The sequence below is a fragment of the Mytilus edulis genome, chromosome 4 (assembly GCF_963676685.1).
Source record: "Mytilus edulis chromosome 4, xbMytEdul2.2, whole genome shotgun sequence".
In the NCBI taxonomy this organism is placed as follows: Eukaryota; Metazoa; Mollusca; class Bivalvia; order Mytilida; family Mytilidae; genus Mytilus; species Mytilus edulis.
The window spans coordinates 19,788,693-19,814,514 of NC_092347.1; the positions used below are offsets into that span (position 1 = coordinate 19,788,693).

At 35.2% G+C, this 25,822-nt stretch overlaps 3 protein-coding genes across 3 annotated transcripts; all 3 read right to left on the reverse strand.

The window, feature by feature from the left end:
* Nucleotides 1–8,165: 8,165 nt before the first annotated feature.
* Nucleotides 8,166–15,402, reverse strand: LOC139519168 (toll-like receptor 4). The gene is made up of 2 exons (XM_071311025.1): nt 15,278–15,402; nt 8,166–11,611 (listed from the first exon to the last, which is right to left on the reverse strand). Coding segments are annotated over exons 1-2 (2,592 nt in total). The 5' UTR covers nt 15,280–15,402; the 3' UTR covers nt 8,166–9,021.
* A 2,851-nt stretch (nt 15,403–18,253) lies between these two features.
* Nucleotides 18,254–22,031, reverse strand: LOC139519157 (uncharacterized). Its single transcript, XM_071310993.1, has 2 exons — nt 18,540–22,031; nt 18,254–18,321 (listed from the first exon to the last, which is right to left on the reverse strand). Exon 1 carries the CDS (start codon nt 22,029–22,031, stop codon nt 18,873–18,875), a length of 3,159 nt encoding a protein of 1,052 aa, XP_071167094.1. The 3' UTR covers nt 18,254–18,321; nt 18,540–18,872.
* Nucleotides 22,032–22,819: 788 nt separating this feature from the next.
* LOC139519158 (uncharacterized) lies at nt 22,820–25,563 on the reverse strand. Its single transcript, XM_071310994.1, has 2 exons — nt 25,377–25,563; nt 22,820–25,158 (listed from the first exon to the last, which is right to left on the reverse strand). The coding sequence occupies exon 2, from the start codon at nt 24,845–24,847 to the stop codon at nt 22,820–22,822; it is 2,028 nt and encodes a 675-aa protein (XP_071167095.1). The 5' UTR covers nt 24,848–25,158; nt 25,377–25,563.
* Nucleotides 25,564–25,822: the final 259 nt, after the last annotated feature.

Here is a 25,822-nt window from a genome sequence, read left to right on the forward strand (position 1 = left end):
AAATCCTATCTGAGCATAATGTGACTTATATTACAAATTTCACAGCTAAATTTAAACTGACTGTAATGTATGACTTTGATAGAAAATACTTGAAAATTTCATTTTGGACTACAGGAACATAAACTTTCAATATCAAGATCAGTTTTGTTGATTTTTTTTTTGTTTGTTCTACTTCTTAAAAGACTTTCCACAATTTTTACAATGGGTTAAGTAAAAAAATCAAGGTATTGAAGAGTCAAGGAATATTGACCCCCCTTTTTTTACACCTGGTGTAAGTAATGGGACTATTAAATGATCAAAAGTGCAGTCATGGTCATTTAACTGTTTTTATTTTCTATCAGTTGATACAACTTAAGGCATAAAACTTTCATTTGAGATAATAAATGGGATTTTTGTGAGTTTTTGCAATGTTTACATCAGGCTATGTTATCTGCCAAATACATGCTATGACGCAATGATATAAGGGATAAAAATCAAATAATTTCATTAAATCTTGATGACAAGAACTTCTTTTGGTGGTAAAATAACCATGTTTTAATGTTAATACCACAGAAACATCTTGCTGTGCATTTATAACAATTTGGGACATTTTTTTATGTGAAAGCATATTGTCAGGGTGGGAAAAGCTAAAAATAGCACAAATTCAGGTCTAAGGCTCTAAATTTGCAATATGTGACTTTTTGCCCCCAAAAAGATTGAAATGTGACTACTATCACTTCATATGATCAGTTAAGTACAACAAATCAATTGTTTTCTGAATTTGGGGTTTCACCGCATTTCCCTTAAAGGTGTCAGACCACCAATTAAAAATCCCTATCTGTTCAACCAAATTTTGCAATTTTCACAGCTTTCTAAATATTTTACCTTAAGTTTAACTTCAAGGAAACCAGGTATATCCTGAATTGTACATGTATCACCTTCCTACATGCCAATTTTCAACCAATGTTTAAAGTCTTGTAACAAATTTCTGATTTTGAAAAGACAGGTACTACCAAAATAACTCCCGGTTTTCTGGAAATCTTAAATTAGTGTACTATGTAGCGCATTAATCCTGAATTTTTAATGCAAACTCATAGACAAGTGAATTTTGGCTCAAAATGGTCTAAATATATTTCCCTTTCACCAAAAGTTTCATTTCTGCAAATTTGTTTGTTAGTTTAAGTAAACAATGACATCAAAAGCACTATTTTGTGTCAAAGTAGGACTACTTTTACATACGTTCTAAATTGGAGGGAGTAATTGGTGGTCTGACACCTAAAGAGCCAAAAAAGTTGCTCAGAAATCTTTGCTTTGCTTTATTCTTAATCCTTAGTCAATTTGAAGTCAGAAAAATCCTATCTGAGCATAATGTGACTTATATTACAAATTTCACAGCTAAATTTAAACTGACTGTAATGTATGACTTTGATAGAAAATACTTGAAAATTTCATTTTGGACTACAGGAACATAAACTTTCAATATCAAGATCAGTTTTGTTGATTTTTTTTTTGTTTGTTCTACTTCTTAAAAGACTTTCCACAATTTTTACAATGGGTTAAGTAAAAAAATCAAGGTATTGAAGAGTCAAGGAATATTGACCCCCCTTTTTTTACACCTGGTGTAAGTAATGGGACTATTAAATGATCAAAAGTGCAGTCATGGTCATTTAACTGTTTTTATTTTCTATCAGTTGATACAACTTAAGGCATAAAACTTTCATTTGAGATAATAAATGGGATTTTTGTGAGTTTTTGCAATGTTTACATCAGGCTATGTTATCTGCCAAATACATGCTATGACGCAATGATATAAGGGATAAAAATCAAATAATTTCATTAAATCTTGATGACAAGAACTTCTTTTGGTGGTAAAATAACCATGTTTTAATGTTAATACCACAGAAACATCTTGCTGTGCATTTATAACAATTTGGGACATTTTTTTATGTGAAAGCATATTGTCAGGGTGGGAAAAGCTAAAAATAGCACAAATTCAGGTCTAAGGCTCTAAATTTGCAATATGTGACTTTTTGCCCCCAAAAAGATTGAAATGTGACTACTATCACTTCATATGATCAGTTAAGTACAACAAATCAATTGTTTTCTGAATTTGGGGTTTCACCGCATTTCCCTTAAAGGTGTCAGACCACCAATTAAAAATCCCTATCTGTTCAACCAAATTTTGCAATTTTCACAGCTTTCTAAATATTTTACCTTAAGTTTAACTTCAAGGAAACCAGGTATATCCTGAATTGTACATGTATCACCTTCCTACATGCCAATTTTCAACCAATGTTTAAAGTCTTGTAACAAATTTCTGATTTTGAAAAGACAGGTACTACCAAAATAACTCCCGGTTTTCTGGAAATCTTAAATTAGTGTACTATGTAGCGCATTAATCCTGAATTTTTAATGCAAACTCATAGACAAGTGAATTTTGGCTCAAAATGGTCTAAATATATTTCCCTTTCACCAAAAGTTTCATTTCTGCAAATTTGTTTGTTAGTTTAAGTAAACAATGACATCAAAAGCACTATTTTGTGTCAAAGTAGGACTACTTTTACATACGTTCTAAATTGGAGGGAGTAATTGGTGGTCTGACACCTAAAGAGCCAAAAAAGTTGCTCAGAAATCTTTGCTTTGCTTTATTCTTAATCCTTAGTCAATTTGAAGTCAGAAAAATCCTATCTGAGCATAATGTGACTTATATTACAAATTTCACAGCTAAATTTAAACTGACTGTAATGTATGACTTTGATAGAAAATACTTGAAAATTTCATTTTGGACTACAGGAACATAAACTTTCAATATCAAGATCAGTTTTGTTGATTTTTTTTTTGTTTGTTCTACTTCTTAAAAGACTTTCCACAATTTTTACAATGGGTTAAGTAAAAAAATCAAGGTATTGAAGAGTCAAGGAATATTGACCCCCCTTTTTTTACACCTGGTGTAAGTAATGGGACTATTAAATGATCAAAAGTGCAGTCATGGTCATTTAACTGTTTTTATTTTCTATCAGTTGATACAACTTAAGGCATAAAACTTTCATTTGAGATAATAAATGGGATTTTTGTGAGTTTTTGCAATGTTTACATCAGGCTATGTTATCTGCCAAATACATGCTATGACGCAATGATATAAGGGATAAAAATCAAATAATTTCATTAAATCTTGATGACAAGAACTTCTTTTGGTGGTAAAATAACCATGTTTTAATGTTAATACCACAGAAACATCTTGCTGTGCATTTATAACAATTTGGGACATTTTTTTATGTGAAAGCATATTGTCAGGGTGGGAAAAGCTAAAAGTAGCACAAATTCAGGTCTAAGGCTCTAAATTTGCAATATGTGACTTTTTGCCCCCAAAAAGATTGAAATGTGACTACTATCACTTCATATGATCAGTTAAGTACAACAAATCAATTGTTTTCTGAATTTGGGGTTTCACCGCATTTCCCTTAAAGGTGTCAGACCACCAATTAAAAATCCCTATCTGTTCAACCAAATTTTGCAATTTTCACAGCTTTCTAAATATTTTACCTTAAGTTTAACTTCAAGGAAACCAGGTATATCCTGAATTGTACATGTATCACCTTCCTACATGCCAATTTTCAACCAATGTTTAAAGTCTTGTAACAAATTTCTGATTTTGAAAAGACAGGTACTACCAAAATAACTCCCGGTTTTCTGGAAATCTTAAATTAGTGTACTATGTAGCGCATTAATTCTGAATTTTTAATGCAAACTCATAGACAAGTGAATTTTGGCTCAAAATGGTCTAAATATATTTCCCTTTCACCAAAAGTTTCATTTCTGCAAATTTGTTTGTTAGTTTAAGTAAACAATGACATCAAAAGCACTATTTTGTGTCAAAGTAGGACTACTTTTACATACGTTCTAAATTGGAGGGAGTAATTGGTGGTCTGACACCTTAAGACATTTGACACAATCCGATGAAAATAAAAAATATAACATCAAAACTAAATACATAAATCTCAGTGTATATAAAGTGCGAATCCAGCTAGTTCATTTTCACTGTCATATGCGGTATGTCAAATTTTAGTAACTTATATTAGACATTTGTTCACACATACATGCATATGAGAACTTGAATTGAGCAAATATGATTAGTTATATCTATGAGTTATACAATCAGTTAACTTTATCTATGAGCACCCATGAGATCTTAAATTGAGCAAATATGATCAGTTATATGTTGAGTAAAATTTGAGCTAGATCTACTCAATTGAGTTAGATATATATCAATATTGAGACTAATCTAAATGGTTATTTGAGCACACATGAGCCTATTTATACTATTGAGAGCAATATTGGGATACTGCATGAGCAAACTTAGCAAATCTTTATTGAGACAAACCTATGAGCGCTGTATTTTAAAAAAATTTCTTGACAATTTGTTTTTGTTTATTTTTAAAAAAAAATATAGGGACAACAGAGTTGGTGTATGTGGGTTCGATTCCCACCCTAGGCATTCATTTATATTGGCTGGTGCAAAGCGGGCAGTTTAGCTTAGTGGCCCCACACTGACTCTGTTGTTCATATGTTACTTAAAAAAATTAGGCGGCATCGTTCAGGTCTTGCCATCTTTATTTTTCTATTCGAAAATCAGACACAACAAAACCATTGAATAATTGTGAAAATTATACCACAGATAACTATGGTAAAACTTTAATTGTTTTTGGCATAATTAAACTTGGCTGCCATCCAAGATCTAAAAAGTTTTTATATTGATGAATTATATATATCAGATTGGGATTCTTCTGGTTACAAAACATTTTGGATGGTACATGTAGGTAGGGGCCAAATCTTTATTCCTGAGGCTTAAAGCTTTCAGGTCTGAAAATTGCCCAAAATCATCACATTTTGACAAATTTGGAACGTAAAATGTACTTTTATGAAAAGAACTGATTTATTGAGTGTTAATGCTTTTGAAATAGACCCAAATTACGAACCAAATTGAGAACCTTTTGGAGTTTTATAGTTTAGGCTATTTTGGGCAATAAGTGAAACTTGTCCTTTAAATCAGTGGTTTCACAATAACCATTATATACTAAGTATCTGTTAGAAGATAGCTCTTTCACAGTATATTGTTAAACTTAAAGATAAATATATACCGACAATGACCAATATTAATGATGGAATGAGATTATACATGTATATATACTGTTATATTGTTACATGTACATACATAAATGAAAATTAAAACCAAACTGTTGTCATTATTCATAAAAAAAGAAAAGGGAGGTATGATTGGTATAAATCAGACACCAGCTCTAGACAAAATGATGAAAAAGAAATAAAGCTTATAACCATACAACATTTTTACAATCAGAAAAAAACTATACATAAATCAGTTAGAAATAGCCATGAAATGTCAAATGTTAAACAATATATACAAGAAAACTAATGGCCACATCAATGTACAATCGGGAAATCAAGATATACACCAAAAAATTACAAGGCCTGTTTTACAGGTTTCTTACAAAGGACCGACACATTCATATGGTAGTTGTGTTCTATATGTATAGTGCAAAATGTTCTCATTGCTATACCAGTGGTATCCAAAGTATTAAATCCAGAACAAAGTAAAAAAAACCTAACAGTTGAACAACTATCCAAATGTGATATTCAATTAACAAAAATACCATCATTAGCAAAGGGCTATCTACATATAATACATTGTAATATTTACAATGAACCATTTAATAATTAGAAAACAGAACCTACAATGTACATGTATAGCTGCTGATTTAAAAAAAAATATAATGGATAAATGATTGACTGTGTTACAATAAAACCAAGATACAAATGTAACTCAGTGAAGCTATTTATGAACATTTAAAGAGTTTGTGTTGACTGCAACAAAAATCTAGAATAAGGGATAGTAATCTTGCTGTGTTAACATCCATTTAATTAGCAATTGATCCAAAAGCTAAATGTTTCAGAAAAAAGACCTGGATACTACATGTACAAACATTGTTAATAAATGCCATTTGTAGAGCAGGATCTGCTTACCCATCCGGAGCACCTGAGATCACCTGTTTTGGTGGGGTTCATGTTGCTCAGTCTTTAGTTTTCTATGTTGTTTCTAGTGTACTTTTATTTGTATGCATGTCTTTTTCAGTTTTAGTCATGGAATTGTAAGTTTATTTTCCATTTATGAAAGTGCTGTTCATCTGGTATCTTTAGCCCCAGGGTTTCCCCTGGGTCAATTATTTTTTTCGCCACCTCTTTCGCCAAAACAATATATTTTTCCCCCCTTTATTTTTCAATTTGCCACAATATTACAATTTATCTGTTTTGATATGATTGTCTTGAACCTCTTTTTCATAGTTCAGTGAGTGACTATATAGCTACTCGAAGAATTGTTTGCTATGTTGATTCTCTATTATAAGTTATATGTTAGCGATTTTTGTATGTGTGCAACTATATGGTCATAATGCCAATCTAACAGTTCTCATTTGACCAAGTAATCATTGATAATTCACAAAGTTAAGTTTCCTAGTTCAAGTCAGTATCTCAGATATGATAGCAAATTATATTTAATATTTGTACTATATTGTATGGTGAACATATCTGTCTGATAGGTATAATATAAACACCTGTCATTTATCAATAATTCAACACAACTTGAGGTCCTCTGATGTTCAGTACTTCAGTACTTTGATTATACATTTTAGACACATGGTTTCATTTTAAACAGAGACATGTGACACCTTTGAGTTGCACAAAACTTTCATTCTTCTACATTTACACCTACCAGACTTACCACTGCCTTTCTTGGACTGACAATGCACCAAACTTTGCTCTCCACTTATTGATATCTTACGCACCATCTCTCTCACACTCATATCACTCATTGGGACTTCAGACACATTTTGAAGTTGCATTTGCAAGAAATTAGAACCTGGTTTCTACTCATGTATCCCTTTATTTGTCCAACTAAGTCTTTAGTTCCAATTTTATAGCCGCCATTTTCATTCATATTCATCAACTCGCCTGTTATGTTTTTTTCTCATCGACAGGGCCTATAGCAATGGACGGAATATGATTGATAACGTTATCACCTTGGGAGAAAACAGTTAATCTAGTTTTTAAGTTTTTTGTCAAGGCCTACGATTGTGTCGCTGGCCAGAAAGCGCCCTCTTTCGTACACGCTATATATAAGTATTTGAAATTTTAGACAAGGCCTCAATGGTATTGACAGCAGTAATAACATCACCAGAACGCACACTCTTACGAGGAAGTATACCTGATACTTAATCACCAACCGTGTTAGCATCACTTCTTTAAATTATCATTGTTCTGTCTCTAACTCAATTGTTTGTGCATTGTTGTCTGCTGAATCATGACCATTCAATTCACCTTCAGTTTCAGTGTTTGTGTATGTCTCTGACATTGTTTTGTCAGTTTCAATTTCAGTGTCGGTTATCTGTCTCGGTAAAAGGGTCTTGACTACCAGTTGTATTGGATACAGAACTTGCTTCAAATATTGCTTCTAAGTCTTCTTCTGTTTGAATGCCAGGTAAGAATACCGAAAAATGTTTATCGATTACATGTGTATTTTCAATGTAAGTAAATTTAAAAACTATTAAACTGGTCATTAACTGTATCAAAAAGGTATCACACTAACATGAATGGACAACAAAGGTATCACACTAACATGAATGGACAACAAAGGTATCACACTAACATGAATGGACAACAAAGGTACCACACTAACATGAATGGACAACAAAGGTACCACACTAACATGAATGGACAACAAAGGTACCACACTAACATGAATGGACAACAAAGGTACCACACTAACATGAATGGACAACAAAGGTACCACACTAACATGAATGGACAACAAAGGTATCACACTAACATGAATGGACAACAAAAGGTATCACACTAACATGAATGGACAACAAAGGTACCACACTAACATGAATGGACAACAAAGGTATCACACTAACATGAATGGACAACAAAGGTACCACACTAACATGAATGGACAACAAAGGTATCCCACTATGGACAACAAAGGTATCACACTAACATGAATGGACAACAAAGGTATCACACTAACATGAATGGATAACAAAGGTATCACACTAACATGAATGGGCAACAACAATAAATGATGAAAATATTATTGAGGTTAATGACATGTGTTTTTATAATAGAAACATATTTTTATTTTCAACTTTTGTACAAGTTAAAACCATTTTTTAGCAAAATTTTGTACATTTTAAGTCTACAAGGTTAAAATTGTTAGCACGAACAAATTGTCTACCCATAAATCAAGTTTTGTATAGAATGAATATTTCCAAGACTACCATTTGTCAAATGTGTTCATGCAAATCTGAGGAGTCCGTGGAACATTTCGTTCTCGGATGTTCTGAATATTTTCCTATACGAAGTAAGTATTTTGCCGATTTAAATGAGTACCTAAGTACTAACTTCTCCGACTTTTGCTTCACAGAGTTACCGTCCTACGAAAAAATAAACATACTGCTAGGTGAATGTTTTTATAAGGTTGATCCAAATGTTTGTAAACATGTTGACACTTTTAGTAGAAAGATGCTGAGTGAAATGTACACTTACAGATCTTCAATTTTAGAAGATTAAGCTAACTGTGATTTACGTGTGCAACTTAATTGATGTGATCTCTAAATGTTGAGATTTTATATTAATATATAATGTTGTTATGTTTTACATGAATGTTGACTTGTTTTAAAAGAGAATTAATTTTTAACTTTGATATTGTCCTATGTGTATTTTATTTATTTGTACATTATTCATTGTATATGCTCTTAGACGCATTTGTGGGTACCCTGCCTGCAAGTGCCCCCGTTGTAAAGGGGTAGTTTCTTAATAAATATATATATATATATACGACCTTCTATCCTATTTTTTTAACCACAGACTAGTAAACTGGAACTGCAAGTTCAATATTTATAATGTTCACTTTCAAATAGTCCATTTTTGATCAATTATAACTATTTTTCATAAACATTCATACTGACGTCACGACAAAACTTCTGTTAATTTGTTCCAGAAAACCTCGTTACCGTATTCATCATGCGGATACTCTATATATGACTGTGACTGTACTTGTTCTAACACCATAAGCGGTAAATCTTTAGACGACAACTCCTCAAGGAAAACAAGAAACAATATGTTTTCTTTATTTCTCGAGTAAATGCTTTCTATTCTGGCCATGTTATATTCAAACATACACCAATAAGACTTTAAAAAGTGTTGTGACATTATGATAACAACTTTACGACTGTCGTGAATCGCGGTCGTAATGTTTGCAGCTATATCGTTTCCAGGGAGGAAATCTCTTTTATGCAAACACAGGTTTAATCCAGATTCGTCTTCAAGCTTCTTTAGAAACTGCTCATGGACAAAGAATCTATCATTATCAGCATATGATATGAAGGCATCGTACGCATATATTCTTTCGTTTTCCGCAGATGTGTTTGAATGTTGACCATGATACTTGTTTTTCACCATGTAATACATATACCTCAATTTCCAGCGATATCTATAAATTATTCCCGATGAAATTATTGCAAGAAGCAACAACATGGCGACTGTTGTTCCAATAATTAAGGAAGTGAAAGATGAACATTCTTTTTTTAGTTTTTCATACATTCGGGAAGGGTTTTGAATGAAAATCTTTTCTCCGTTTGACAGTTTACATTGATATTTTCTTTGGTTATGTAACTTAATGGCTGTCTGGAACATCCATTTTACAAATCCTATAGTTTCACACGTGCATTTGAGAGGATTACCCGTTAAGTCCAATACTAATTTTATATTAGGATGAACCATCTTGTCAAGATGGTCCCGAATGTCTTTTGATAAAGACGATAGTCTGTTGTACGATAAATCCAGATGCCGTAGATGTATCATATGGCTAATTTTGAATGAAATCTCATCTAACATGTTTCCGGAAAGGGATATTTTTTTCAACAAGACTTGTGATTTGAAAAATGTGTACGGTAAGCTAGGTATTCTATTATATGCCAAGTTTATTTCCTCTAGCTTATTGAGATATTGTAATATTTCTCCATTATCGTCCTCAGGTAGGACGAAACCAAGTAAATTATTGGCTACATGCAGTATTTGTAGATTTGGTGTACTCATGAAGAATACTTTCGATACGTATGAACACAAGTTGTTTGATAAATTAAGAAATCGCAAATGATTCAAATGTAACACAGGTCCTTTCCAGGAATAGAAAATATTAGAACTACCGTCTATATATTCAACAGTGTTGTCTGAAAATAGTAAATTCGGTATTTCGTATCGAAGCAGACACTGGCGATAAATCAATGTTTTTAAGAGCCTAGGAATAGGAAAAAAATTCGTATGGTCAAGTGATTTGAAATCATGTTTTTGGAGTTTACCGTCATTGTTCAACTTACTAACCGTATAATTTGTTTGTTGTTTTTCCGAACGATGGAATGATGGAATGTCGAATGTAGATATTTCGTCCTCTTGTTGACGTTGATTGACTGCTGGTTCTTCATTTTGTTGTTCACATGTCTCCTCTTTATCAGGCATATGAGAATTAAATAGTAGTGAAAAGTTAGCAAAATAAGTTGGCATTAAGAAAATCTCTGATAAGTAATCCCCATACGAAAATACATTATCTGACATATACAATCTTCGGAGTGTATAAGGAAGCATTGGTATCAAGCCTTTTTCTACTTGTTGAATCCTGTTACTATCTACATGCAGCTCTGTTATATGTGTATGTCGTAAATAACGAACGTGAGATTTCTTTAGTTTTGTGTTCATTTCAAACGTTTTATGAATCTTATTTATCTTCAGAATTTTAATAGATGTATGTGGCAAATCGTACGTCACATTTACAAATCCACTGAACTTGAGGCACGTGTTAAACGATAGATCTAAAGCAAATAAGTTTCTCATATGGCTAAAAGTACCTTTGTAAACCAGGTTGATTTTACATGCAGATAATTTAAGATCATTTAATCCGGGTAAATATTTAAACGTGTCTGGAGTCAGCATTCTGATTTCACACTTCCCCGATTCCCCAGAAATGTCTAGAGATTTTAAACTGCCGAGTTCAGCTGGAAGTTGAATCGCATTAAAGAAGTCAATTCTGAGTGATGATAGATTAGACAAATAAGTAAAATTTAAATTCGTAAAGTTCAATGTGTTATTTTTCAGGTCGAGGTATCGAAGTTTTGGTAGGAATCGGAATGTTTCGGCTGATACCATGGAAATGTTGTTATTGTCTACTTTTATAATGTTAAGTTCAGAAGGACCTGAAAAGGTATGGCTTTCCAAACGGTTTAAGTGGTTGTGAGATAATGAAATGTTACGTAGAATTTTATTCATAGCGAAATGAAAGTCTGGAATTGTGGTAATCATATTGAAACTTAAATCTATACTCGTTACGTTTTTGGGAAAGACAGGAATATTACTGATTTCACGGTTAGAACAATCGACTTTATACAGTGATGATCCAGGAGGTAAAATGCAATAACATCTTGTATCAAATACACATCGACGAGATTCGCATACACGTGTTGAGATGAATACCAATATTACAGAGGCAAAGATGAGCATGATATACCTAGAAGAAAAGACAAAAGACAATTCAGTACGACAAAATCAGACTACATGACATAACAATTAAAATAACAAATATTTCGTGGTAAATTCATAAACCTTTAGTAAAGGCTTCTTTTAACAAAATTGAGTCCATTCAGTAGAACCCGATTAGAATAGAATGAAATACTTTTTTTAGTTATTTAGTTTAACTACAAGTTATAAACATACACCTAAAAGCAAATCAATATGCTTCAAAATTTCGTAATGATTTATTTTATATTACGAATAGCTTGCTTTCAAACTTTTTACATCTGAGCATAGTTTTGTGTGGACGTAGCGCGCGTCTGGCGTATAATTTTTTTTTGTTAATCTGTTACCTTTTGATGGCTATTATTCGTTTAACTGTTTCTCTCTCCTATATTTTCTCCCATTTATCTGTTTACTTATTGTAACCCTGTCGTGTAATGTTGTCATTTTAATGTTATAATTAACACTGCCATTAAAGCGGGAGGTTTGGTATGCCACAAAACCAGGTTCAACCAACCATTTTTTCATAAAATGCCCTGTACCAAGTCAGAAAAATGGCCATTGTTACATTATAGTTCGTTTCTGTGTGTTACATTTCGGTGTTGTGTCGTAGTTCTCTTATATTTGATACGTTTCCCTCAGTTCTAGTTCGTAACCCGGGTTTGTTTTTTCTCTATCGATTTATGAATTTTGAACAGCGTTATACTACTGTTGCATTTATTTACATTGAGATAGGTTTGATTATTATCTCTCTTTTTTATAGATATATTTGAAAAAAGATATGCAACGGAATTCAACATAAGATTTGAAATTTCAACCCGGTCTAAAGCTTACCAAACATCTAAACAGACATATTCAGTAGGGATATAAACATTCTCGTTTAGGAGAAAGAAAAAAAAACAACATGGCGGAGTGAGTAGGTCGGTATGCAAGAGCTCTCGCAATATTTCGACTGAATTTGTGGAGAAACATGAATTTCAAACGAATTTTGTTTTCGAAAGTGATATATACTGAACATTTAATATGCATCTTGATCTAAATGGGCCAAAAGAGAACAAGGAGCACTGGTGGCCAAACAGGTTTTACACCTCCAAACAAAACAAAATCAAAATCAAAATTAAATATGGCGTCGCCCTTTCAACAACAACAACAAAGTTTTTCTCAAGTACTGAACCAAGCTCATGACACTTTGCATACTAGCACACCTCATAATTTATCTAACAGAAGTGTGCCCATTCCACCACAATATCAGCATAATCCTATGAACCAGACGTATGTCTCCTGCATATCACAATTCACAACCTCCGTTTGCATCTCAACCATTTCCTGTCTCAACTGATAGTGCACGTACCCATGCAACCATGGAAATGCTATTTTCGTCAATTAATGTCATGAACCAAAGATTTGAAAGGTTTGATTTTGAATTTACTAACCGCTTCTCTCAACTTGACAAAAAATTAGATGAACGTTTCGGAGCAATAGATCAAAATTTAACAGGAATGAGACAAGAGATAAATGAAATTAAGGAGACACAGAAAATGCATGATGATATTTTAAAAACTGAAGAAAAACATCATCACGAAATTTCTGAAAGAATGCGACTGGTAGAAAACTATACACAAGACATAGAAACTGATTCAAACAATATCAGGGAAGATTTATTAAAACTTCAGAGTCACTCTATGAAGTATAACCTTATTTTTGGCGGAATTCCACAGACTCTTGATGATGATCACGAAGACACAGAAGCTGTGATTAAAAACTTTATTGAAAAAGAACTGGAAATCCCTAATGCAGATCTTATTCAATTTCAAAATGTACACAGACTAAGAAAACGTCGTGATGGAAAGCCACGCAATATTATCGCTAGATTTACTAATTACCGTGATCACGAACGTGTACGTAAATCTGTGCCTAATAAACTTAAATCAAAACCACAATTCTCAGTGAACCAACAGTATCCAACCGAAATTAGCAATCGCCGTAAAGCGTTGATCCCTAAACTTAAAGAACTCCAGCGCCGAGGTACCGTGATTTCAAGCTTCCTTAATTTACGACCAAATAATGGTAGACGGACAACCTTACGATCCATCCCGTGATGAGCCTCCTAACCCAATACACAACGGTAGAGGAAATTACAGTTAGGACTACACATCAGACAATCATGGACCTTTAAATTGGACACTTGACAACTTAAAATTTACCTATCTTAACGTTTGTGGTATTAATTCTAAATTGCTGAATCCAGATTTTGCTACATTAATAAAGAGTTATGACATTCTTATATTTACTGAAACTAAAACTGATGATCTAGATGACTTGAAATTACCACACGATTATACTTTTTATGCAAAACATAGAAAAAAATGTAAAAAGAAATCAGGTGGTATTGTTGTTATTTATAGAAAACACCTGTCGAAATTTTTAAATTTCATAAATTCTGAATCTGAATTTGTTCAGTGGGTAGAAATTTCAAAGAATATATCAAACCTGCGAGAAAACATTTTACTAGGTTGTATTTATATACCCCCCGAAAATACACGATATACTTCTGAAGAGTCGTTTTTGGAAATTGAAGATGAATTAATTAAATACTCAACTGATACAAAAAATATTGCAATAATTGGTGATTTTAACGCCAGAACTTCTACTGTTTCAGATTACATTATTCCTGACGAAAACTTATTAGAAATTTTAGATGTCAATGATTTTTATGATAATGATGATAATATTTTTTCATACCTTCATCTTAAGGTTCATGTGGACCCTATGGCTAAAATGGCCGCATTTTCACCTCAACATTTATTCTGTGTACAGACAAACATGTTTTAAGGCATAGCATGCCCTAGATAAATAGAATTCAAATGCATTGTATGATTTAGAAAATTCATTATTTAACTGGCTTTTGCTGTTCACTTTTTTTCGTCCCTGCAGAAGATGATAAAATTAACCAACAGTTGAGTTTACCTTGATATGGTCCACTCAGGTACACAGTTTAAATCACCAATTATTGTCAGGTATCTATTGTCCATCTAATATCCATGTCAATTAAAAACGCTCACTTCAATTATTACCTGTGGGGATGTTCTCAAACTTGTTTCCCAACTTAGTTATTTTGGCACCTTCTGGAGAAATGAAAAAAAGTGCACTGCTAAATCCTGATAAGTTTTTATTTTTCTTAAACATAAAACATGTTTGAAATTTATATATCTAGGGCATGCCATGCCTGAAATTTTTTACAGATGCGCAGGTTTGTCTGTACTCGGAGAAAATTTTGAGGTGAAAATACGGCCATTTTAGCCAAAGGGTCCACATGAACCTTAAAGATAAAAATATCCCTCTTGAGAGGTATAGTCAAGATCGTGGTAGAGTAAACAAATATGGTAATATGTTAATAGAACTTTGTAAAAGAAGTGGTATTTATATTTGTAATGGCAGATTATTTGCTGATAAAAACATTGGTTGTACAACTTGTAAAGATGCAAGTTTAGTAGATTATTTAATTATGTCTCCATGTATGTTTGATATAACATCAGATTTCGGTATTGTTGATTTCAATCCTATGTTTTCTGATGTTCACAATAGATTATATTTCTCATTTTCGTTTCCCTCGAGCAATTCATTAAACAATTCACATAATACAATAAACAGTAATACTTACATCAGGTGGGACAGTACAAAAACAGACGATTTCACTCAGGTGTTGACAAACGATACAGGTAGCTCATTACAACAGTTAAATGATATTTTGAATAGTATTGAAATTGACACAGCCACCAGTGAAAGTGTTAACGGTCTAGTAAATGACCTAGGTCGGTGTGTTCTCATTTCGCCTTAGCTGTGAATTCCAGGTAAAAAAGGTAAAAAATATACTAAGGCCAGATGGGAATTAAACTAAGGCGAAATGTGAATTAACCTCATTGGTTGATATCTTTGGCGGAAGTACATGTGATACATCCTCATTCTTTCAATATCCAAGCTGCGGGAAGGTCGTGCTCCACGTGTTGTCGGCAAAGTAACTATATTCTTTAACTTTTACTTTTACATTTGCCTTGGTTGCAATATAGCCTTGGTGGCTTTAAGATCTTGGTGGTCATTTATATATGCCTTGGTGGCAAAAGACCTAGGTGGTCATTTATATATGCCTTGGTGGCAATAGACCTAGGTGGTCATTTTTATATGCCTTGGTGGCAATAGACCTAGGTGGTCATTTTTATGATTTTTTACATTTGCTTTGATGGCAACAATGAATTAAAAATACTAGCCTTGGGGGCGTCAAGACCTTGGTGGTCATTTATATTTGCCTTGACGGCTTCTTGATAGAACTAGATGGTAATGTTTGACCTTGGTGGCAAAATGTTTTGGGATTTAGACCTTAGGTAGTTATTATCAACCCAGGTGGTCAGATATTTGTTATGCCGTGCGCCGGTTAAACGCAGGGCAAAGTGCTATCGCTATATAAAATATATGTGGAAGTGGGGGCTCTGGCCAGTTTGGAAAATTGTAGTTGAAAGGAGAATAATAAATTGTTTATAGGGTAAATAGTTTCTTTTGTTACTTTTGACTGTGATGTGAACTTTTCATTTATTTTTACATCGTACATACTGATAGAAATGCTATTTAACGACTTTGTTAGAAAAGAATAGAATTATTGAGAAAGTGGAATAATTTAGCATGTTTAGTGTGACATGTCACTTGATATTCATGTTTTTTATCGGAGTGATGTGTATTGAATTATAAGGTGTCTTCGTCGAGGTCCGCGTTCAGCGGTCTATTTGATTGTACATTGACTTGAATAGAATGTTTTTGTTTTCAGATGGTGTTACCTACAGCTTTGACAGGGTGACGAATGAAGGAGAAGTAATATGACATTGCACGATGATTCGTGTCAATGAGTTCGAACAACCTTTTTGAAAGGAAAGGATTTTTTCTAATCAGAATATGGTGAGAACAAATTGCAATTGAAGTAATGTTTTGATTTCTGAAAATAGGAAAATAATGAATGGGGAAAATATTGATACTACACTAAATTATGTATGTCTGTGTTGAGAAAGGCAGAAGATGCCAATATGGCACGGAACTAAAAAAAAAAAAAAAATCTGTGATGGAAGCAGCTTTATGTTCAAATGAACCTATTTAAAAGTAATGCTAATAATTTTTCCGTAATTTCATGATGCTTTCTATTGGATGTGTATTTAATTTCATTGATGTGTTGAAATATGTCACAAAAATCTTTTTGTCATGGGAGATTAAATAATGGCTGCAATATTTTTGTTTTGTTTTGTTTTATCTAAATTAATAAATAAATATAATGTTGAATGATTTTGTATACTAGTATAAATGTATACTTAAATTTTATGTATGGTTAAATTTTTTAATTTAAATTTCTTTGTCTACAGTTCGAGGGACACTGATTCCCTAGTGGTTTTCCACGTGGATTGTAGGCAAAGGGATTTTTCCTTTTCAAAGTGTGACTAATGCTGTCTTTAGTACAAATAAACAATTTGTTATTGGTTAATATATTTTCAGCAGACATGTGAAGAATCGAGTGGAAATACAATTGTCAATGTTCCTGATTATGAAGTAAAGAGTGTGTTTGATTCAACAACAGTAAAGAAAGAGACAAGCCAGCATAGTTTACACTTGGAGGTTAAGTCCCTTTGCTTACAAGCTTTCTATATGCTGAAGATGTTATTAGAATAATGACAATGTTCATTTTGATATGAGTTCATTGCCTTAACTCAACTTTTAAAAGTCCGTATGTGGTCAAATTTATGAGAATTTATTGAATTATGAACGATTTATAAAGAACTGTTTACATGCATCTTTAAATGTTTAGAAGTGTTTTAAAGTAATTTCAAAAGGAATAATATTTAATAAAAGTGTTGAATTTGTTTTGAGTATTGGGAATACTATTCCTTAAGGGAAAGCCTTGCTAGTGGTGTATTTTGAGATTGGCCTGCAAATATGCTGTATGGACTATAGAGTTTTCTGTGCCCATAACTTAACATGAACTGGATGCAAGATTATATCAATCACTGAGGATATGTGTATAACCTCATTGGTTGATATCTTTGGCGGAAGTACATGTGATACATCCTCATTCTTTCAATATCCAAGTGGTGGTTGGTTTAAGGGCTATGTTTGGTCAGGCAATACATATTGCCTGTTTGGGTTGGTGAGGTTCTTGATAAGTTCCCCCCTCTCCCACCCATAAGTACCAAAATGTGGATATGTTTTTTATATTTATATTTCAATATTGGTATTACATGTATGCATTTTGGGTTGATGAGCACGAGACAACATTAGAAAAACATCAGCATTACCATGGGATCATGTTGACAAAACAAACCTTCGCTTTATCGATTTTCAAGGGAAAGGTCAATTATGGCAAGTGTATTGGCATGTTTGTGTTTGCTTTTTCATTAGAATGGTAAAAATAGATTATATATCTCGGATGACAATAATGTTGATTATAATGCTTCATTTTATGAGCTCCAGAGTAGTTTTATAACTGAAAAACAACTGTGCACTATATCCAGTGAGATCTTCTGTATGCTGAGCCTGACTCAGCTAGTATAACCAAGGGACTGTATCGCAATATCGGCAAATTATAAAGAATGACAACTTGTGGGTGAAGATTGTAGATTATAATTCCACCAGAAATGATACAGGAGTTTTACAGAGCGTGTATTGTTTGGTAAACTGAAAGAAATAAAAATACAATATTTTACAATATGCACGAAAGAAATATATGAATGTTCAAAGCAACGTGAATATCAAGTCAAAAACGAAAGTAGAATTTGCAGTTCAATTCATAGAAATAACAATTACAGTTCGTATTTGTTGAATAAACGTGGAATTCAAGTTAACGGAATTAACGGTATATATATTTAACAGTTTATAATTGATTTGAAACGTACTTGACGGTGATTTGTCACAATATCCACAGGTGCAGTTTTGTCGTGGCATCCATTTGTAATAGACAGGTGAGGAAGAGATAGTAAGCAGTAGTGAAAATACGGACAAGTCTAGATTATTTCCGGAAAATACGGATGTCTAAAAATTCAATCCAAGAGACTATACAGTTAATATAATTGCGAATGTGATCCAGAATACTCCCCGTCTGAAATCTACCTGATATCACTATTCCATAAGATATAACACATATGAATGTCACTATATAAATCCAAAATATACCATAAGATATAACACATATGAATGTCACTATATAAATCCAAAAGATATACATATAGTTACACAGGGTTGTTCTCTATGAGAAGAATCATGTCCACGATAGGGCGTGTGTAGATTGCGGCTTTTCCATTAACGATTACTCGCACTTCTGCTTTTCGGACATGTTCGTCTGAACTTTTAAATGAGTTCACTATAATTCCAACGGGCCATTGGGTACGGCAAATGTTTTTGTCCTTTAGAAGAATGACGTCTCCTTCGATGAGATCACGGCGATCTTCGGTCCATTTTCGTCGTTGTTGTAGTAACGGCAGGTATTCCTTCCTCCAACGGGACCAGAAAACACTGGCAAGAGCCTGTACTCGTCTCCATTCGGCAAGACATAGATCTCGTTTATCGAATTCTCCAAGATGATCTGAGGTGAATATGTAGTCGGTTTTCTGTGTCAATAACATAGCCGGAGTTAATATCAACGGATTCTCTGGATCTGTTGATACCGGTACCAGAGGTCTAGAGTTCACTATTGCTGAAACTTCTGCCATTAGTGTGTTGAGCACGTCATGTGTTAGGCTTCTCCCGGCTGCGTTAAGAAGCATAGAATCAAGAATTCTCCTGGTGATACCAATCATTCTTTCACAGGCTCCACCCATGTGGGACGAATGCGGCGGATTGAAGATCCAAGTTGTACCAGAATTGTATAGAAAGTTCTTGAAGGGTTCATCTTCAACGTTGATTGAGTCAATCTTTAAATCGTCGATTGCGCCGATAAAGTTCGTTCCACGGTCAGATCGGAAAATCTTAACTTGGCCTCTTATAGCGGCGAATCTCCTGACAGCGTTTATGAAGGCTGAAGAACTCATTTCCTCGATTAATTCGATATGAATAGCTCTTGTCACTAAGCATGTGAATAAAATTGCCCAACGTTTTGAGTTGGCGTATCCACCACGTGTTTTACGTGAAACAATTGTCCAGGGTCCAAAGGTGTCTATTCCAACGTTAGTAAACGGAGGTGAAGGTTCAAGACGGTCCTCTGGCAAATCAGACATGATTTGATATTCGGTTTTTCCTCTGAGTTTGCGGCATGTCACACATTTGTGAATAATAGATGAGATCAAGCGTTTTGCTCCTACGATCCAATATCCTGCGGATCGAATCGCTCCATCTGTGAAATGGCGACCTTGATGTTTTATCTTGTTGTGGTAGTGTCGAACTAATAATGTCGCTATATGATGGCGTCCAGGGACGATCAATGGTTTCTTTTCACGGAGGTCTAAGTCAGATTTGGCAATACGGCCTCCTACTCGTAATAGTCCTTGTTCGTCCAAAAACGGATTGAGGTTAGCTATCGGGCTCCGCTTATTAATTTGTTCCTGACGTTTAATGCAATCTATTTCATCTCCATAAACTTCATATTGAGCGGATATTAAGATGAAATTTTCGGCGTTCAAAAAGCCTTCCGGAGAAGTCACTGGTGCTGCCTGTTTTGACCCGTGTAAACGGGAGAAACGTTCTAAAAAGGCTATCGCTCGCACAAGTGATGTCCAGTTGGAGAATCTGTTGAATCTATCAGTTCCTATACCTTTACGCTCAGGTGTGGCAAAGGTTTTTGCAACATTAACAATTGCACGTATTTCTCCATCTTCTTCTGGGTCTATTAGCTGATATATGTTCTCAGAATTCTTCTGTTCTGAGAAAAGAAGTTGTCTTGGTCCTAATAACCATTCACTGCTATGCATTTCGTGAGCAGGTACGGACCTAGTTCCCGAATCTGCGGGATTACGGCTAGTTGGTACATAATTCCATTGATTTGGAGAGCTAAATTTTCTTATTTTCTCTACTCGATTGGCGACATAGATGAAGAACCTTTTTGTCTCGTTACTGATGTAGCCTAGGACTACTTTACTGTCTGTGTAGAATTTTACGGTGTCTACGTGTAAATCTAAATTATCCATGATGGTCTGTGTTATCACGACTGCTAAAACTGCATCAGATAGTTCAAGGCGTGGGATAGTATGACCACTTGTTGGTGCCACTTTAGCTTTCCCAAGAATGAATCCTATATTTGGTTCACCACTACTGTCAGTCGTGCGTAGATATGCAACAGCTGCTATGGCTTTTTCTGATGCATCAGAGAAGACATGTAACTCCTTCGTGGCGGTTTTGCTGAGATATGGCACGTAGGTACGTGGAATGCGCAATGTTTCGATAGCAATTAGAGTATCTCTCCAAGATTTCCACTCATCTGCTGTCTCATCAGTGAGAGGTTGGTCCCAATCGACGGTTTCTGATACTATTTTCCTTAATAGGAGTTTCCCTTGTAAAATCACCGGAGCCAAAAATCCCAGAGGATCGTAGAGACTGTTTATCGTTGATAAAATTCCTCTCCGAGTGATCGGTTTGTTTTCTGATGATAACTGAAATAAGAAGTTATCAGTGTTTACGTCCCAGCTGAGACCAAGACTACGTTGTAGAGGTTTGGTGTCGCATTCTAAGTCTAGATCTTTAAGATTTGAAGCCAAATCACTGGCATGAAATGCAGACATAACTTCCGCACAATTAGAGGCAAACTTGTGAAGACGTAAGTTTCCATATTTTGCTAATGCTTGCTGTGTGTCCTTCATGAGCTTAACAGCTTCCTCTTTAGTAGGGCATGATGTAAGACCGTTGTCGACAAAGAAGTCTCTTGTGACAAAGCTAGTCACGTGACTGCCAAACTCTTGTTCTGATGCTTGAGCTGCTTTTCTGAGTCCAAGTGTAGCAACGGCAGGTGACGGACTATTTCCAAAAACATGAACTCTCATGCGGTATTCGACAAGGTTCTCTTGTAGGTCGTTGTCTATATGCCACAAAAATCTCAGATAATTTCGGTGGTCTTTCCTTACTACAAAGCAGTGAAACATGTGTTGAACGTCTGCAGTTACAGCTACCATTTCTTTCCTGAAACGCAGCAGTACTCCCAAGAGATCATTGGTCAAGTCTGGACCTGTAAGCAGGACGCTGTTAAGTGAAACTCCGTTACATTTGGCTGAAGAATCAAACACACCTCTTATCTGATCAGGTTTCTTCGGATGATAAACACCAAACAATGGCAAATACCAGCACTCCTCAAGTTCGTGCAATGGTGGAGCAAGCTCTGCATGATTGTTGTCTAGGATCTTACTCATAAATGTAAGAAAATGTTCCCGCTTAACTGGGTTTCTATTCAGACTGGTGTCTAACATATTCGCACGATGTAGAGCTTGTTGTCTGTTGCTTGGCAACGGCTGTCTTGGAACGGTAACGGTGCTACCCAACTTCCTTCAGAGTCTCTCACAAATTCGTTGTCCATCTGCTTCATGAACATTTTGTCTTCATATGACATTCCAGGCTTATCATCGTCCTTTGTTTTTTCAAAGAGTGGCGATTGTAAATCTTTCTTAACGGGGTCTGTGTAGTTTTCCCGAATGTCAAATTTGCTTGTACATGGTTGAAACGTTGAAGGTTGTCCTGTAGGTAAAATGTTGGTTATTTTGACATTTAACTCGAGAGGCACATGCTGCTGTTAATGCAGGTTTCTCCTATCACTACCCAACCAAGTTTCAATTGTTGTGCATATGGAGTTCTGGGTGGTCCTATGCGCTGATCGAGGACATGGTGTGCCTCTATAAGGTCTCTGCCAATTAAGAGAAGAATTTGGCAATTTTCATCTATTGGTGGAATGCTACCCCTAAGTTCTTTTAAATGAGGGTGATGCATTGTTACTTCAGGAGTAGGTATTTCGTCCCTATTATTGGGAATATGATCACATTCAATCAGTACAGGAAGATCAAACTTGTCATCACCATTGATTGATACCATGACGAAACCTCTTCCTCTTTTGCCGGAAGTGACTACTTTGCCGGAGCATGTTGATAAAGTATAGTTCTCCGGTTTATCTTTGACGTCGAAAAGATTAAAGAATTCGGGCGATGCTAGCGACCGGTTGCTTTGGTCATCAATGATGGCGTACATGCGAATAACTTTGTATTGGTTATCTTTGTGATAAACATTCACAGGCTTTTGACCCAAAGATGAACCCAGGATCGTTCTTTGTTTTGCTTATTTCCCTGATGTAGGCAGAGAATTCTGTGAAAGGTGGAAAGGCAACGTCATATTTGGCCTTGTATCTTGTAGCCCTTGTGGTCCACTTTTCTTGGAGTCCGTACGGTAATTTTTCAACAATAGGATTTATCCCGGACGAGGAGTCAAAATATGCTAGCAAACATCCCAGCTTGGGATTTTCCTTGTGATATTCTATTTCTGATAGAATGTCAGACAGTTCGTAGAGACGTGCGTTGTCCTTATTTGTTAAGGTAGGGAATTTTGCAAGTTTAATCTTGAGAGAGGCTTCCAACATTTCTGGAGCACCATACCGCTCGTCAAGCCTCTTCCATAATCTTTGTATACCTATGGTAGGATTATTAGCGTTCGACGCTCTTATGCTAATGGCGTGTTTAGCAGACTCTGGACCGAGCCACTTGATCAGTAAATCGATCTGTTCTGAGTCAGAGACTTGTAACTCATCAGTCACGTTCTTGAAGCTTGCTTTCCAAGTATGAAAGGACTCTGCCCGATCGTTAAAGCTTGTTAATCGGGAGAAAAGCAAGTCCTTGCGTAAAAGGAATCTAGTTATCTCTGATGTAAGGTTGATTTGTTGCTGGTGTGAAACAGGGATCTCTTCTATAAAGTCTTGTTTTGTGCGTAAGACAGGGATCACTTCTTTAACACCCTGTTTTTGATGTTCAGTAGGGCTCTCATCTGAAAGGCCTAGTTTTTGTATGCCGGTTACTAATCCCAGATCTGGGATAAAGGTAACTTCCGGTGACTTATTATTGGAAGGCAAGACAGCAGATATCTGTGACAGCATGTTGGGTGCCACGGATGGCACGAACGCTGGTGCGTCGTGACTCAGTTCGATCTTAACAGGAATTTGTCTTTTCCTTTGAGGTTCTGTTACTTCCTTTACAACAGTTGATTCAGGAAGTTTATTGACGAAATCTTGCACGCGCTGGAGCGGGTCTTCCGTTTCGTCAGGGAGATCGCTAACTGCTTGGCTGCCGTCGTCTTCCAGGATACGAGCCTCGGCTTCTGCGGCTGCAGCTTCTCTTTTTGCTTCGAGAATGTTCATAGCGGCCTTAAGTTCGGCTTTTTCTCGGACCGCACGTGCGGCTTCCTGTTCCATTTGAGTTTTCATGCGAACGGCCTCCTGTTCTTTTTTAGCTTTGATGTGCTCTTCCTCCTGTTCAATTCGAGCTTTTCTATGTGCGGCCTCTTGTTCCGCTTCGGCTTTTCTATAAGCGGCCTCTTGTTTTGCACGGATAGCTTCTTGTTCCATTTCGGCCTTGATTTCTGTTTGTCTATATAGGGTCTCTTCCTGTAAAACGGCCTCCTGCTTAAGGAGGGCAGCTTCTTGCTCGGCGAAGGCTATCTTTGATCTAGCGGACTCTGCCTTGGCACGCTTTCTCCTAGCTAGGCTCGACATGTCGGAGGCGTGTGAGCTCCCACTGTGCGAGCTTTTCTTGCCCTTAGATGTCCTCGTTTTTGTTGATTTAGCCTTTGTCAAGGTAAGGCGATGTTCGTGCAAAGCTTCAATTGCCAGGTCAACTTTAGACATTCGGATATCCGTTGATAATTTGCAGGTATCAATGTCTTGAAGGCTGTCTAATGTTTTTGTACTTTTGAGAAATTGCAAGTACTCGTCTGTGAGCCTGCGATAATTAGTACAGGCTTGTACAATTTTATCTTGTGCTGTTAACAATTGCTGGAGGTCGTTAGGAGCCTTGGTTGTTTCTAATAATCTAGATTCTAGGTTTGACCATAGGGCCTCTAAGTCGTTATAGAACTTGTCACGTTTTTCTATAAAGGCTCCCTGTCCCCTTTCGGTAAGTTCACGTACTCGCCTAGTCTCGGCGCTTTCACCTAAGTTTGTTGTTTCAGACGGATTTTCTTCTGGTTCTTCAGTGACATCTCCCTCGGGGGGCTGAACTTCTTCTTGTTGTTCCTTGTGACTGAGATCCATGATGTAAATCAACTATTTGTAGGCAGTGTTAGTTCAACGTTGTTGGTTTGCTGCCTAGGACGCACAAGCTATGTTGCGTAGTGTCAAGGTAACAGCTACGAACGATGCTCCGTTGTATTTCCTGTTCAGGAGATGTGTAGACAAGTTGTCGTCAATTTACTATGCTGAGCCTGACTCAGCTAGTATAACCAAGGGACTGTATCGCAATCTCGGCAAATTATAAAGAATGACAACTTGTGGGTGAAGATTGTAGATTATAATTCCACCAGAAATGATACAGGAGTTTTACAGAGCGTGTATTGTTTGGTAAACTGAAAGAAATAAAAATACAATATTTTACAATATGCACGAAAGAAATATATGAATGTTCAAAGCAACGTGAATATCAAGTCAAAAACGAAAGTAGAATTTGCAGTTCAATTCATAGAAATAACAATTACAGTTCGTATTTGTTGAATAAACGTGGAATTCAAGTTAACGGAATTAACGGTATATATATTAAACAGTTTATAATTGATTTGAAACGTACTTGACGGTGATTTGTCACAATATCCACAGGTGCAGTTTTGTCGTGGCATCCATTTGTAATAGACAGGTGAGGAAGAGATAGTAAGCAGTAGTGAAAATACGGACAAGTCTAGATTATTTCCGGAAAATACGGATGTCTAAAAATTCAATCCAAGAGACTATACAGTTAATATAATTGCGAATGTGATCCAGAATATTCTGCATTGCATTGTGCATGGTAGTCCACATTTTGGTTTCTGAAACGTTAAGATATTATCTTGTATTCGGTTCTTTCCTCTAGAGTGTTCTGTGCCCATAACTTAACATGAACTGGATGCAAGATTATATCAATCACTGAGGATATGTGTATTAGATAAAAATATTAAATAAACAAATTAAACCTCTGTGTTTTTATAGCAATTTTAACAACATTGAATTAGGGATTTTTTTCTCTTTAATTATTATTTT

What these genes read in the sequence shown, in the direction of transcription:
- LOC139519157 (XM_071310993.1), bottom strand. Translation starts at nt 22,031, where the DNA reads ATGTTAGACACCAGTCTGAATAGAAACCCAGTTAAGCGGGAACATTTT.
- LOC139519158 (XM_071310994.1), bottom strand. Translation starts at nt 24,847, where the DNA reads ATGGATCTCAGTCACAAGGAACAACAAGAAGAAGTTCAGCCCCCCGAG.